This window comes from Chaetura pelagica, unplaced genomic scaffold (assembly GCF_000747805.2).
Source record: "Chaetura pelagica isolate M959 unplaced genomic scaffold, ChaPel_1.0 scaffold613, whole genome shotgun sequence".
NCBI lineage: Eukaryota > Metazoa > Chordata > Aves > Apodiformes > Apodidae > Chaetura > Chaetura pelagica.
The window spans coordinates 219,610-232,940 of NW_009952571.1; the positions used below are offsets into that span (position 1 = coordinate 219,610).

Genomic DNA, 13,331 nt, shown 5'->3' on the forward strand with positions numbered 1-13,331 from the left:
GGGTTGCGGAAATTTGCTACTGTGAGGCGGGCTAAGTGCTTCCAAGTCAGTTCAGCTACATCTCTGCTGTATCTGCAACCGGTTTGGGGAATGTGACATTAGGGGCTCCAAGGGGAAGAGGCAGGAAGGTAGAGAGACGAGATTTGTGTTCCCCCCCACAAAATCCTAAGTGGTATTTCACTTAGGATTGTCAGTGTCTCACTGAAAGGTTGAATTAGCTGTAGTCTCTTCTGGCTTTAATTGCTGTATTCAGACAAGCAGGACAGGCAACCTCATCCTCCTGCATTCCAGTTTCCCCCCTGAGCAGAAAGATGGGCTTCAACTCTGCAAAGCAGCTGAGATTCACCCATTCTGGGTGGGGAGTGCAGATCCATTTCCATTATATATCATTGTCATCTTCTGCCACTGCATCTATGACATATCTACTACTGCTTCTGCAGATCTGGGTCACTGTCATCATCGTCATCTGCTGCATTGTCCTCAATAATTTCAACCCTCTCTCCAGCGTCTGGATCCACGTCAGTCTTAAACCACACAGCTTTGTAGCCATCATCGGCCGTGTGCCTGTCTGTCTTGAGGATAGACTTCACTTCTTTCTCCTGCCCAGTCTCTTCTTCTATTGCTTTCTGTTTGTTTTCTTCTATTTCTTTCTGTTCCTCTTCTTCCATTTCTTTCTGTTCCTCTTCCTGGTCAAAGATGGTGGTGGAAGCCACAGAAACCTTTGGTTGGCTGTTGATTTCTTCTGCATTGGATGAGGGCAAGGAAAATGCTGAATGCTCTAATGCACGTGCCATGTGTAAATGGACATCACCATTTTCTGACATTTCTTGCTCTTTGGTGTTCACATATGGGTGTTCATCTTGTTGGTAGGATTGGTTCCGGTAACCCCTAGACTTTTCTTTGGAAAACTACAGAAGGAGAAACATGTTGTGATTGTACTGAAAGGAAAAGAAGCAGGGTGGGGTGAAGGGGTGGCTGAAGTGACTGAGCTCCTGCTCAGAAAAGCTTCAGCTTGTTTTGCAGTTAGACCTGTTTAAAGCCTGGGAAAGGTATGGTTCTCTAGGAGAACTATTTTTTTTATTGCCTGCATTCCTGGATTTTTTCAGATAACTATGGGCATGTTTTCCAGGAGCGCTGAGCACCAGCAGCATAGGCTGCTTTGTACCCATCCTCTTGAGGTATTACTCTGGAGTGGGATTTACCTCAGTCAGGGTCAAGAACTCTTGTTACTCAGCTGAGCTGTGTACTCTGAACTCACACTGTAGTCTGTGGAGCTCAGGCTCCTCACAGTCCCATCTAAGGCAGAGACCAACATCTGGTAAGATGAACTATGCCCTAAGCTTCAAAGTAATCAGACTGCCAGGGGGTTGAGAGAGCCAAAGGTAAATAGCTCAGGAGCAGACAACTGTCTAAGACAAGGCATTAGGATAAGGCTATGAACAGCCTTTTCTCTCCAGGGACTATAGAGGAAGGATGAACAGTGGTTTACACCACAGACACAGGTTTTACAGAGACTATCTCTGATATATGTCACATTTATCCTAGATTTTATGCTTCATGGAGCTGTGGTCCTCTCCTTACCATGTCTGCTCAGCCTCAGGGGGGCTAAAAAGAACAACAGCAAACACCACCAAAGCAATGGCACCTTTGCAGACATGGTCTCGGGAGTGATTAATTACCTTGGCACAAACATGGGTAGTATTTGGACAGCCCATCCATCCTTTTTAACCTCCTCAGATCCTACTTTCTACCTCTAAGAAGTTCTAATACAAACAATGCACTTACCTTTTTCCTTACCAGGTATTTGACTGGATTTCCATACTGTTTGTAGATCATTATTCCAAGGAGGACTAAGGTAATTAATAGCAGTGCTGCTAATATACCACCCAAGATACCCATATCCTGAGCAGTGTATATTTTATCAGGGAAGTTTACAGCTGGAAGAAAAAAACCCCAGTGTTATAAAGCCTAAAAATGGCAGCTAGATTTTTTTTTACACAGTGCTTTATTGTGGGGGAAGCTCCAACCAATTTTTGAAGGGCAAAAAAACATCCTGTGCTGCAGAATGTGACAGTGACACATTTAATGTCACAGAAGACCTGTCCTACAAGCAGAGTTTAAGGTGACTCACAGACCATTATAACTTCCAATGAGTTACATGAAGTGGAAATAGCACCCATTTACAAGACAGTGACTTTCACCCCATGATTTAACTACAGTAATAGCTATGTGACTGTTGGGCAAACAGGTGTTACAGAGGGTAAAGCTGGGTACATCTTGTGCTTTCCCACTTCACCCTTTTACACCAGCATGCACAAGCGAAGTATGTTTGTACTTGTGTGAAAATACAAATGTTCTTTAAGCCAGAATCTCACCTCTGATCCTGATGAGCATAATAAAATAGGAAATTTAAAAAGCATAATAGCAAATAGAAAAGCATTACAAGCCCCCCCCCGTCCTTTTATTGCTCTACACCAGCATTCTCAGGAGCAGCTTCCAGCCACCAGTTGGTATAAATGTATTTGTATGGAGATCAACATTATAGTGGAAAGACAGTAACTTCCTCAGGCTTAATCAGCGTTGCTTGCTGTTGTCAGTGGGATTCTTTATTTTTAAGTTTTCCAGCTTCATTTTGTAGTGTAAATTAGTCTCTTTAAAGTGTAATGATTAATGAAACAGAGTTTTGTTCTCCTGCCGACCTGTTTATGACAATGAACTTTGAGTATTCCCTCTGCATTTGATTGCACCCTCAGTTTATCATTAATACATTGGTTGACAGTGAATATTTCCTTCTTAATCATGTCTCCTAGGGAGCCACAGCCCACAGAGCTGCTGTGAAACACCACCACCCTTAACTCCTTCTGTGACATGCAGCATACAATGCCTCTCTGAAGGCTAGCTCAGTTGGTGGAATGATTCACCTTGAGACCCATGTGACCTGGCTCAGGTGTCTCAGCAACCAGAGACCAATGTACAGTTACCACTTCCCAGAAGTGTATTAAAAACTACTCTAGTTTCTACCTAGATATCTGAATGCTCAGTAAAGCTGTTTCCAACCCAATGAATGCACATTTCTTAACTCCACCTCTTAGAGCTGAGGGTTAAATATCTTACAGATTGGCCAGGCATCTGATAATCTCAGCTCTATTGAGGCCATTCCTGTCCTCAAGCCAGGTCCTCAGACTTCAGTGAGTGACCTGTCATTGCCAGTTTGCCCACAGAAGTGCAAAAGATAAAGCAGAAAGCAGAGATTCCCAGCCTACCTGCAGCAGGGGTGATCTCCACCAGGATTACAGTGCTTGCCTTCTGCAGGCTCACCATATCTTTCCCAATAGCCTATGTGAACATGGGAAAGAGAGAGCTTAGGGACTTCCTAGATCTAGACAAAGTGAAGATCTAGCTTCTTAGAAAGCCTAAAGTTATTAACTGCTTCCTTTGACCTGAGCACAAGAAGTACTGAGTTTACCAAAGGATTTCTGAGTTTGGGGCTGTAGCCTTTAGAGCCAGGACATATGCCAGCAATCATAACCTACCCATACCTACACATCAACCTCCTACCCACTTGCTCACCCTCCTTTTTTTGTTAATCAGAACCAGGGTGCAGGAGGAGGGCTCCTAAAATCTCTCCAGTCGGCTTTTTACTTGTTTCCAATGATATTTACCAAAGGACTGAAAAAATGATTTTACAGCTAGCACCAGATATAGAACATGGAGTAAATCTGCTATCACTTCATCTTCCTCCATCTCTATACAATTATGCTGCAAATGGGTGGGGCAAGGACTGTCCCTTTATTATATCCCTTAGCTAATGAAATTCCACCCTTGGTGCCTCTCTACTAGAAACTATCCCTTCCTTCCACAACCCTGGCAAGATGATGAAGAAAGTTGGCCTACCTCAATGGCTACTGTTCCTGGTGACTGCAGCTCCACATTTGTCAGGATGAGTCCATCTTTGGTTGCAATGAAATTAGTGCTGTTCTTTATGTAGTACTCAATGTTTGGGTTGACTTTCTGAAAGGCCAGAAGAGTGAATGATTAAACCACACCACTTGTGCTTTGCGTGCATCTCTGTGAGAACCTCTTGGCAGGATTTGTTATATACATCTGAAGTCTTAGCAGGTATATAGTGCAATAAATGCATCTGGACTGAACACATGAGAAAGGTTGAACTTGTGTGCTCATCCTGTTTCTCAGAGTTCAAGAGTGTATCCTGAAAGTTGCCACAAAAAAAATGCCATGTCTTACCCAGCTTTTGTTGGTATCTTTAGTATTTTCCCAAGCAAAACAGATCTGTGCAAGGGATCTTGTAAATTTGGTCAGTTCTGCTGTAATAAAGTGCCAAAGGGGGATGTACCTGGAGACCAATCCTTGTACTGAAGTCTGCATGTTTTTTTTACTTTGTGTCTAGTCTGTTATTCCTCTCCTAGGTCCCCAGTCTTGTTATGGAAGCCTTGGCATCAATAAAGCTAGCATTTTTCCTTTAATTAATAGGGCATGATAGGAATGACTGGTCAGTAAATCTCTCCCTCATTCCTCCTTCCAGTACATTGTTCAAGAATGCTCCTCTCAAAATGAGTTATCACAGGGAGAATGTTAACTATTTCCAGCCCAGGACTGCAGGTCCTTGCTAGTCTGCTGTCTTTGGACTGTCTGCTCTTCCCAGGCCAGTCCACAATTACCTCTCCTTGACCTGGGAGAGAGAGGACACCTGCATCTGAGATCCCATCGCCCCAAACTATTCAAGGAAACACTCTACTTAGTCCTAGTTCAGATCTGGACCTGTTCACAGCATATCCTAACCCTGGGCTTTACTCAGCACACTGTTTTGTGGTGAATCAGGTCACCTACATCAAACTGGGTGGAACTGGCTTTTGGAATAGAGTCCAGGAGCTTCTCCATATCACATCACATCATAAATGGTTCAGATCTAAGTGGAATTTCTAGGGAAATACCATACAAAACATTAGAGGAAAACGTATTTGCCTCCCCACACTTCCCCTTCCTCATGTTTTATGACCCTGCTTTAAGCCTGAAGCAGTGAGAAGGAATGCAGTGCATTTGCAGTTTCTTACGTCGGGGAAGTCATCATCCATTGCTGTTATCATCAGGGGGCTGGAAGGATCACCAGCTCGGAAGACAAAGCTTCTTGGGGCCAGACCAACAGATACTATCCCGTTGTAGATCCTACTCTCAAAGTGTGGTGGATAGTCACTTTTATTTATGACCTTAATCTCTACACTGACTATGGCATATTTCTGTATGTTGTTGACCTGGGTGGCCTGCAGAGAAAGAGAGAGAGAGGTTAGCCTTTTCCTGTTAGTGATGAGATAGAAAAACTCAGGCTTGATCTGAAGCCCATTGCAACCCGTGGGGTTCTTTCCATTGTCTCCAGTGAGCTTTCAGGCAGACCTGTCACAGATGTCTCTGTGGTTTGTAGTCCTTATGTTTTAGCTTGCTTTTGCTGTTGGCCCTCCACACAGTCTTGGTCCAGCCCCAAAGTCTAGACATGACCCTGCATAAGGGCCATGTCTGGACAAATAGCAAAGCAGTGAGATTCCATCACCAGCAGGCAGAGCCTGCTCATCTTCCTGAGGGTTTGGGTCAGTTCAGTTACTACCTGGGAGTCCACATCTTCCTGGGCATGCAGGGAGTGCTTTTCAGCCCCCTCCTTCCTCTGGAGCTGTAGCCAAAAGGAGAGCTTGTCTCTAGGGTTGAATTACATTAACTACTGTAACACAAGCTCCAGTGGTGCCCGAAGAAAGCCTTCCAGCCCTGCTCCTCCAGGCTTTAAGATCAGCAGGATGTCCCAATTCAGTTCCTCTGCTCTGATGTTGCAACACACAGCTGAGCAAAAACGCCTCTTAACTTCTGCAAGAGCTTTGCATGTAAGTTGGCACAAGACAAATACTGGTCAAATACTACGGCCTTCTGAAAGAAGGGGTTTAAGCAAATTAGCTTTAATTATTAATGTAGTTGACTCCTGTCGTATCAAGGCTGCTGCTTCCTAGAAAGCCAGCTCTGCTGGGGGGATGTCTGTAGTATCATCAGACTTACCATGACTTGCAATAGGTAGGAGTCTGGGGCAGTTGCTACTTTGTTCATGGTTAGATTCCCTGTGTCTGCACCCACTGAGAAAACTTTGTCTGGATCCCCTGAAGAAAATGAAAAGACTAGTCAGTCATCAGACCCCTTCAGATACCTTCATAAAGTGACCTGGATCATTTTTTCACATCTTAGTCATAATATCCCCAGGGCATATTGCTGTTTTGCTTGCCTGCCTGGCTGCTCCAAGGGCTGGGAGTGCTGGCCAGTCATTCAGAAGGATTCAACATACTAAAAGCACCAAGAAGATGTGTGTGAACCCAACTAGATGAGACAGTACAGCAAAGCTTTGCATTTCTAGTGCCTATAGCCAGCTTAAATTGTGCCAAATGCCTGGAGGCTCTGGTGCAATATTAGGACGAAAGGACTCCAGTTCTCTAACCCAAACCCTAGCAGAACCCATATTGCACTTCAGGAGAGATAAAGGGAGGATTATTCCTGTTTTAAAGGCAAGAAACCAATCTACAAAGAGTAGCTGGTTGGGGAGTTGTCTCGAATAGCTCTAGGCATCTAAAGGGAAGGCATCTATACCTGACATTCTTACTTAGATTGTGAAGACAAAATGGCATCTCAGTGCATGGTTTATCTGATCTCTAATCTGTGCTTGAATCTTAAAAATATCTATGTTGGATATGTGTTAAAATATAAGCAAATTTTTTAGTTCTCTTCCTCACTCTGAGACACTGTGGGCTATATTTAGACAAGGACAGCCCCAGTCTGAGGTTCTCTGTTGGCTGTGGGGGTAGGAAGGCCACACTACATCCAAAATGCCAGTGGAATTGAAGATTCTTTAATGTATTTCTTATCAGGAGGATTATCAGATACAGTGCCATGTGGGGATGAACAAGTAATGACTACATCTGACCAATATGATCTACCTTTGCCTTGATAGTTATTCAAAGTCCCACTATTGTTTAAAAGGGGAAAACAAAACAAAACAAAAAAAAAAAGAGAGAGAGAAAAAAAATCCTTTGAATGAAGTAAATGACCCAGTCAATGATTGGGCAATCAATTGACTGTATTCAACTAATCTTTGTGAAATCAAGACTAAAAAAGGGCAGTTTAGATAGGGCAATGTGTTGGAGAAGAAAAACAGGATTCTTGGCAATGAATGAAAATTATTCTCATGATGTGGAGATTTTAGGTTCATCTCAAGGCTCAATGGAAGTGGTGTGACAGACTGGCAAAATCAAGTCTAAAAGCTGGAAGATAAAATAGGTCTCACCAAAAGTGAAACCAAAGTCCTTCTAACAGGTTTAATTGAGATTGGTTCGTGGGACTGTAATTCTCTTTTTCTTCCTCTCTGAGCAGTCTCTTTCTTCTACTTAATCCACAATGTCACAGAACATTGGATCTAGTTATGTTTTTGTGGCAGAAACAGAGGGGCACCAGGCCCTCAACTCTCAAGTGCCACTGAGGGTATCTCCTCTTGGAGGGTAACACAGGGGACATGAGCAACACAGTTTATGGAAGGTGACAACTTCTACTCACCTCCAACAATACTGTACACGATTTTTTCATTTAAAGTGTAGTCAGGATCAATAGCATAGAGAGGCCCTGGCTCTAGGGCAAGTGGTTCTGTCTGCAAGAACAAGGCAAAGCATTACACACCACCCTGCAGCACCAGATGAGCTCTTGCAGCATTCTCCCACCCAGCGTGGCTCTGGGGGTTTTGTCTGGGGAGAATGGCCTTTATGGCTGGGAGATGGCTTTGACAGAGCAGGGGTGAGACAGCCTAGGGCAAGGGGTTTTCCAGCTCTTGTCTCCCCTGCGACATGCTGCAAGGACAAGCAGTGCTGCCTGGCATGGTGAAACTCCAGTCTCCAGGACGACGAAGGCTCTTTGCCATGCTGAATCATCTACATTTATGACTGGAGAGCAGCACAAGCTCATGGAAATGATTAGGCACTATGCACTGGGAATGGCATCTGGATATTGCTTGAGAATAGAATCAAGGATATGATTTGATCATGCCTGCTTACCGACATCTCAGCCATGTTGACCCTCCCAGCGTAGGGGCTGCTGATGCACACGCTCTTGTCTGTGTTGATGAAGGTGCAGGGCAGAAACCAGGGTGGTTTGGTGTCAGCTTGTTCAATAACAATATTGATTGTTGCAGTAGCTGTGTGGGTGATGTCGGTGCTGTCCACAGGCCTGTCCTGTACCCAAAGAAAAAGGACACTCCTGAGATGCAACTTTTATTGCCAAAAGAACAACCTATCTGCACAAGTCAGTGTCACAGGGTCTTTTAGCTTTTGTAACTCCATTCTATCTAAGGCTTAGCAGTTTATGTGGGATTAGCAATAGCAGTGAATTGCCTGTTTCTGCTGACAAAGGTGGACTGAACACAGCTCTGTCACTGTGTAATTACAAAGGGTAGAAGGTTGGTTCAAATTCTCTGCACCAGGTATCCAGCCTCCCTCCTGCCAGCCCAGAGATCTCCCAGTGAGACTTACCCTGCAGTCAAGAGTGATGGGGGCAAACAAGACATTTTGTTCCTCCTCAATAACTTACCCTTGCATACAAGACCAGTGTTGTAGATTTAAATTTCTCATAGTCCAACGTTTTTTGTAAATAGATTTCTGGGTTATTAACTCCTTTTATGGCAAAATAACCATCTGTTCCCTGGAAGACGGGAAAAAGAAAAACCCTAATAGCAGACTCAATCACAGATATGTTCAAAACACTGCTCACTTTGTGGGCAGTCATCTCAATCAGACCTTTACACCTGGGGACCAGGGAGGGGAGCAGTGTGAGGATGCCAGACCTATTCTATCTTTGATATTTCACCCTGGAGTTGCTTGTCTTGGCAAAAAGGTTTGTTCATGCCCATGTGAGTTTTCTTCTTCAAGATCTCCTGCTTTGCCTGCCATCCTGCTCACAGGTACTGGATGAAACCTTTCACCTCATTTAATTCCTACACTCAACAGGTTGCCAACAATCCCTGATTTTGGGTCCATGACATCCAAGCAGTCTCATGTCCATGCACAGAGCAGATGAAAGATGGCTCAGCCTCTGGGAGCTGTCAAGAGCACTTGTTTTAGCTTACCATAGCTGAACTTTGGAAGCAACTGTAAACCAAAGTGAAGTAACATATGTTGCATTTTACTCCATAATCTCCTACACCTGCTTTGCTTCTCCTTTAACCTTATGGCTTCTCTAGAGTTTCCCAGGATTTCTAAATCCCTCTGGAATTACACCAATGTGAGTGCAAAGTTTGGTCCCAGAGCAGAAATTCAAAAACTTGTGGTTTCTGCTCGCAACCCTTGGAATCCCCAGGGTTATGGAAGTAATGGAGGCAGCATGTCAGATGCTCCCTGCTCACACAGGGTGGGTCCCTGCTCCCACAAAGGTTTTTAAAAATGGAAATATACATTTTGGTTTTCTCCTGAATTAATTTTTACTTAAAATATTATTTTCTAGCAGGCCCTTGCACTCTAGGCTGGCAGCAATTGAACTGTGCGTACAATTTGTTTCCCATGTTACCAAGTAAACCCCTTAAGAGCAAATAAACTAAGACATTAAACTGGGGCCTGAGGAAAGTGGGGGCTGCCTTTGGCTCTGCCAAAGACTTTTAGCGTGATCTTGGGCAGCTTGTGTCATCTCCACTCTGCATGGACCCTTCTGGCAAACAGGGCCATGACTCCTTTCCCTACCCGACTCAGTGCAATTCTGAACTCTGTGAGGTACAAAGGTCTCTCCTGATTTGTTTACAGACCATCCCAACAAGACTTCTCTGGATCATATGGCTCAGAACATCCTAGATGAAAGTTTAATCTGTAGAGTGTAATGAAAGTGTGAGCAGCAAAAATAATTCAATACCTGCAATATTGATTGCTCTGTTCTGCTCAACAAACCAATGTTTGGGTTTTGCAAAAGATGCACCTCTTCCAGAAGCTGTCAGAGAACTAAATGCAATACAACGATCTTAGCCTCAAAGTTGGGGCTCTTCTAAATGCCACACAAAGTTTTCCCCAGAGGTACCATTTTTTTCCCCAAAGAACAAAGATTTTTACCATGACAATTGTTGTGAGTTCATAGTAGATGATGTCCAGGTCAGCATCACTAGCGCTTAAATCTGTACGGGCTACAATGGTTGTGTTCACTTTTGTATCCTGAAACAAAGTTACTGTGGTTATTGTCTCTGTGAAAGGGGCTGCAGTCTGGTCTCAACTAACCCTTCCCGAGTCCCACAGCACTGGGTGGCCCAGTGCCCTCTTCACTTATGTGCCAGGCTTACCTCAGGAACAGTTTTGGTGAGATTCTGTTTTGCAAACTCTGGGCTGTTATCGTTCTCATTGAGAATGGTCACAACAATTTCCAAAGAATCCCTCTGCAGGAAAGGTAAAGCAAGAGGGTCAAAGACAAAACTGAGACAGTCAGGGGCTGGTCCTGAATTGCAGAGTGAGCAGATGGGGTGGTTTAAGGAGCACAGCTGGATGGGGGCTGGATGGGGCTGAGGTGTGCAGCCAGCCCACAGTGCATGGGGGCTTTGTGGGTTTGTTTGTACCCCCTCCCCATTCGCAGAGCCTTTGATGCTCTCTCATTGCCTGTGAGAGGATTGTGTATGGAAAAGGTTATCTCCTCACCGCTGTCTGTGGACTGGGAAGAGCAGAGGAAAGAATGTGCTGCCCTGTAGGACCTTGTAACAAGGCTGAGTATTTGGAAGAGCACTCACCTGCCCAGCAACGTTCTGACAAATCAGGAACACCAGCAGCAAGGTGTCTTTCTGTATACAAAAACAAAAACCCAGCCATTGTAGAAACAGGCCAAAATGTACTAACTCTTTCTAAAGTAAATTAGGCATGTATTGTTGAATCAGAAATGCTAGTGGGCTTTATCTTGTGTTCAGGCGTATCTAACTTTTCCTTTATTTCTTTTACAGCTGTCCATCAGCACTGGGATCTTCTTGTGATGGAGCCAAAGCAGATTGATCTTCCAGCTTCCCTCCCTGTGATCCCTGTACTATATCAGCAGAGGTAATCAACCACTTTCTTACACTTAAGGTGAATTCAAACAGAGAATTCTTTTTAAATTAAATGAAACAGAAATGTTCCATGTAGCAAGTACAGTGTTGCCTGCCGGGTGTTAACTCTACCTGCTGTCCTTCACTCAGATAAATGCAGGGTTTTCCACTGGGGAAAAGCAGCTTAAGGATGCTTGTGGCTGTATATGGAACACTCCAGGAAGGGAAAATAATCTAGCAGCAGCCTTACTGAACACACTGACTTTTTATACTGCCTTTATGCTTCACACAAGATCATCTCACTTCTCAGAGCTGTTTTCTAGAGGCAAACAGGGATCATTTTACCTGAGTCCTGGAGAGCTCTGAACACTACAGTTGTCACATTTGTGGTTTTAAATCTTTCTCTCGCTTTAATTCATACAGATTAATTGAAGGAAGGTGACAGCAGGCATATGATGCATCCCTCTCCTCCCTATACGCTGCTTGTGGAAGGGCTGACCTTTCAAGCCAAACTGAAAGAGGTTTCTTTTTCAAAGTTACGTCCTAGATCCTTTAGAAATGGGTTCCAAATCTCTGGAAGTCCAAAACCCTGGGTTGAAACTCATTGTGTCCCAGCATTATCCATCTCTTCCTAACAGCCTGCTAGCTAAAGGTTTACCTCATAATCCACAACTTGGTTCAGCTGCAGTTCAAGCCCCTGTATAGTGAAAAAACTGGCATCAGGGGAAGCAGGATCAATCATTACAGTGAAGCCTTGTTCCACATGGATTGTGGTCACCACCTCGCCAGGCTTGTTATTTTCAGAAATGCTTGGTTTGTTATTATCAACAGAACATCCTGAAAAAACACACAAATGAGACACAGAATTGCCCTGAGACCCCTCTGGTTACCCTCGCAGAGAAGGTCACTGAACAAAGCTGTCTTGGAGTAGGAGTGTAAAAATCTTCCACTTATAATGGTGCAACCTGCTGCCATGGGGGTTATTCCTCTGTGGTCATAGACCTCCTGCAAGAGCTTACCTTTTTGCTGTGCTGAAACTTGAGTCATGAAGGGCAGCAGAAAGAGCACAGCAGTGAGAAGCCAGTGAGAAGCAGCCATGGCGAGCTGCTGATCCTCTTCTCTCCCTGTTTCTCCCAGTGCCGTCCTCTATGTTCACTACTTCGTGAAGGCAAAGCATATTTGTTGGCTGGAGTAAATTGCTGCAGCTCAACCTTTGCCTCATTGGGTGACTTATTGAAAGATATCTACCAGTCACAGAACACAGTGACGTGTAAATTCCTGTTTCTACTTTGATTCTAGCTCTTCCCTATCATAAATGCTCTGTAGCAACTGGGATATAATTGAAGACTTTCAGAAGTCAGAACCAAGCTCCCTGGGATGAGCATGGAGGAGGACAAGGCTGGCACTTGGGAAGCTCTTTGTATACTCCAACCTACCCCAGTGGGGAGGAAATAGGCAAATTTATGTTTCTGATGTGCCAGAGATAAGGTCTGCTTTGATCAAGTAATTTCCTTTAAAAAGGTGCTACTATATCACCTAGATCTTCTTTACTTTAGCCAGGCTTTTTTTTGCATGGCCCACATTCCCTTTTAGAACAGGTATTTCTCTCCAGCCCATGGCTTAGGGTTTCTCTCTTCTAGTTACAGTCTGTCATGTTGATCCCGAAAAATAGATTTAAAAAAACCAACAACCATAAAAGCCAGCTCTCAAATGTTTCATCTTTATTTCTGGAAAGGCAAATGTTCCAGTGAAGACAAAACCATCTTGGCTGCTTTTTGTTTGGATGGTAAGGGAAGGAGTGAGGCCCTGTGTAAATCCTTGGGTTGAGCTAAATCAGTGATGTTTCCGAGACAACCTTGCTATTCCCAGCCACCCTACAGAGCCCTCACAAGGTGAGCAGAGTGGGTCCAGAGACAGCAACTGGGCTCAGCTGCAGCTCAGTGATTACCCAGCAGCTTTGTAAGAACAAAGCGTGTTCTTTTCTACCTTTCTTGCCAGCAGTGGCTCTTTGTAAGGGTGCTCCCCAGAGTCTCCATCCAGGTTCCAATTATTTACATCTCAGCAGACTCCTGAAGCCTCAAAAGTATGCTCTTCTACTGTCTTCTCCTGTCTTTTTCTGAGCCTGTGTACATTTTTCCAAGCCAAATATCATGTGGCAAGGCCACTTCTGCAAAGAAACACCATTATTCTCACCTTGCCCATTGTGCAGGATGAGAAAGGGGACAGCTCCTTTTAAAATCTTCACTGATTTCAGAAAGCTCTC

The 13,331-nt window shown here is 44.2% G+C and overlaps 1 protein-coding gene across 1 annotated transcript; it reads right to left on the bottom strand.

The window, feature by feature from the left end:
* Positions 1-425: 425 nt before the first annotated feature.
* Positions 426-12,166, bottom strand: CDHR5 (cadherin-related family member 5). The gene is made up of 15 exons (XM_009993551.1): positions 12,088-12,166; positions 11,727-11,905; positions 10,781-10,831; positions 10,343-10,435; positions 10,119-10,217; positions 8,617-8,727; positions 8,085-8,261; positions 7,594-7,684; positions 6,055-6,152; positions 5,073-5,279; positions 3,895-4,011; positions 3,264-3,336; positions 1,786-1,937; positions 678-908; positions 426-626 (listed from the first exon to the last, which is right to left on the bottom strand). The coding sequence occupies exons 1-15, from the start codon at positions 12,164-12,166 to the stop codon at positions 426-428; spliced, it is 1,959 nt and encodes a 652-aa protein (XP_009991853.1).
* Between the last annotated feature and the right edge of the window lie 1,165 nt (positions 12,167-13,331).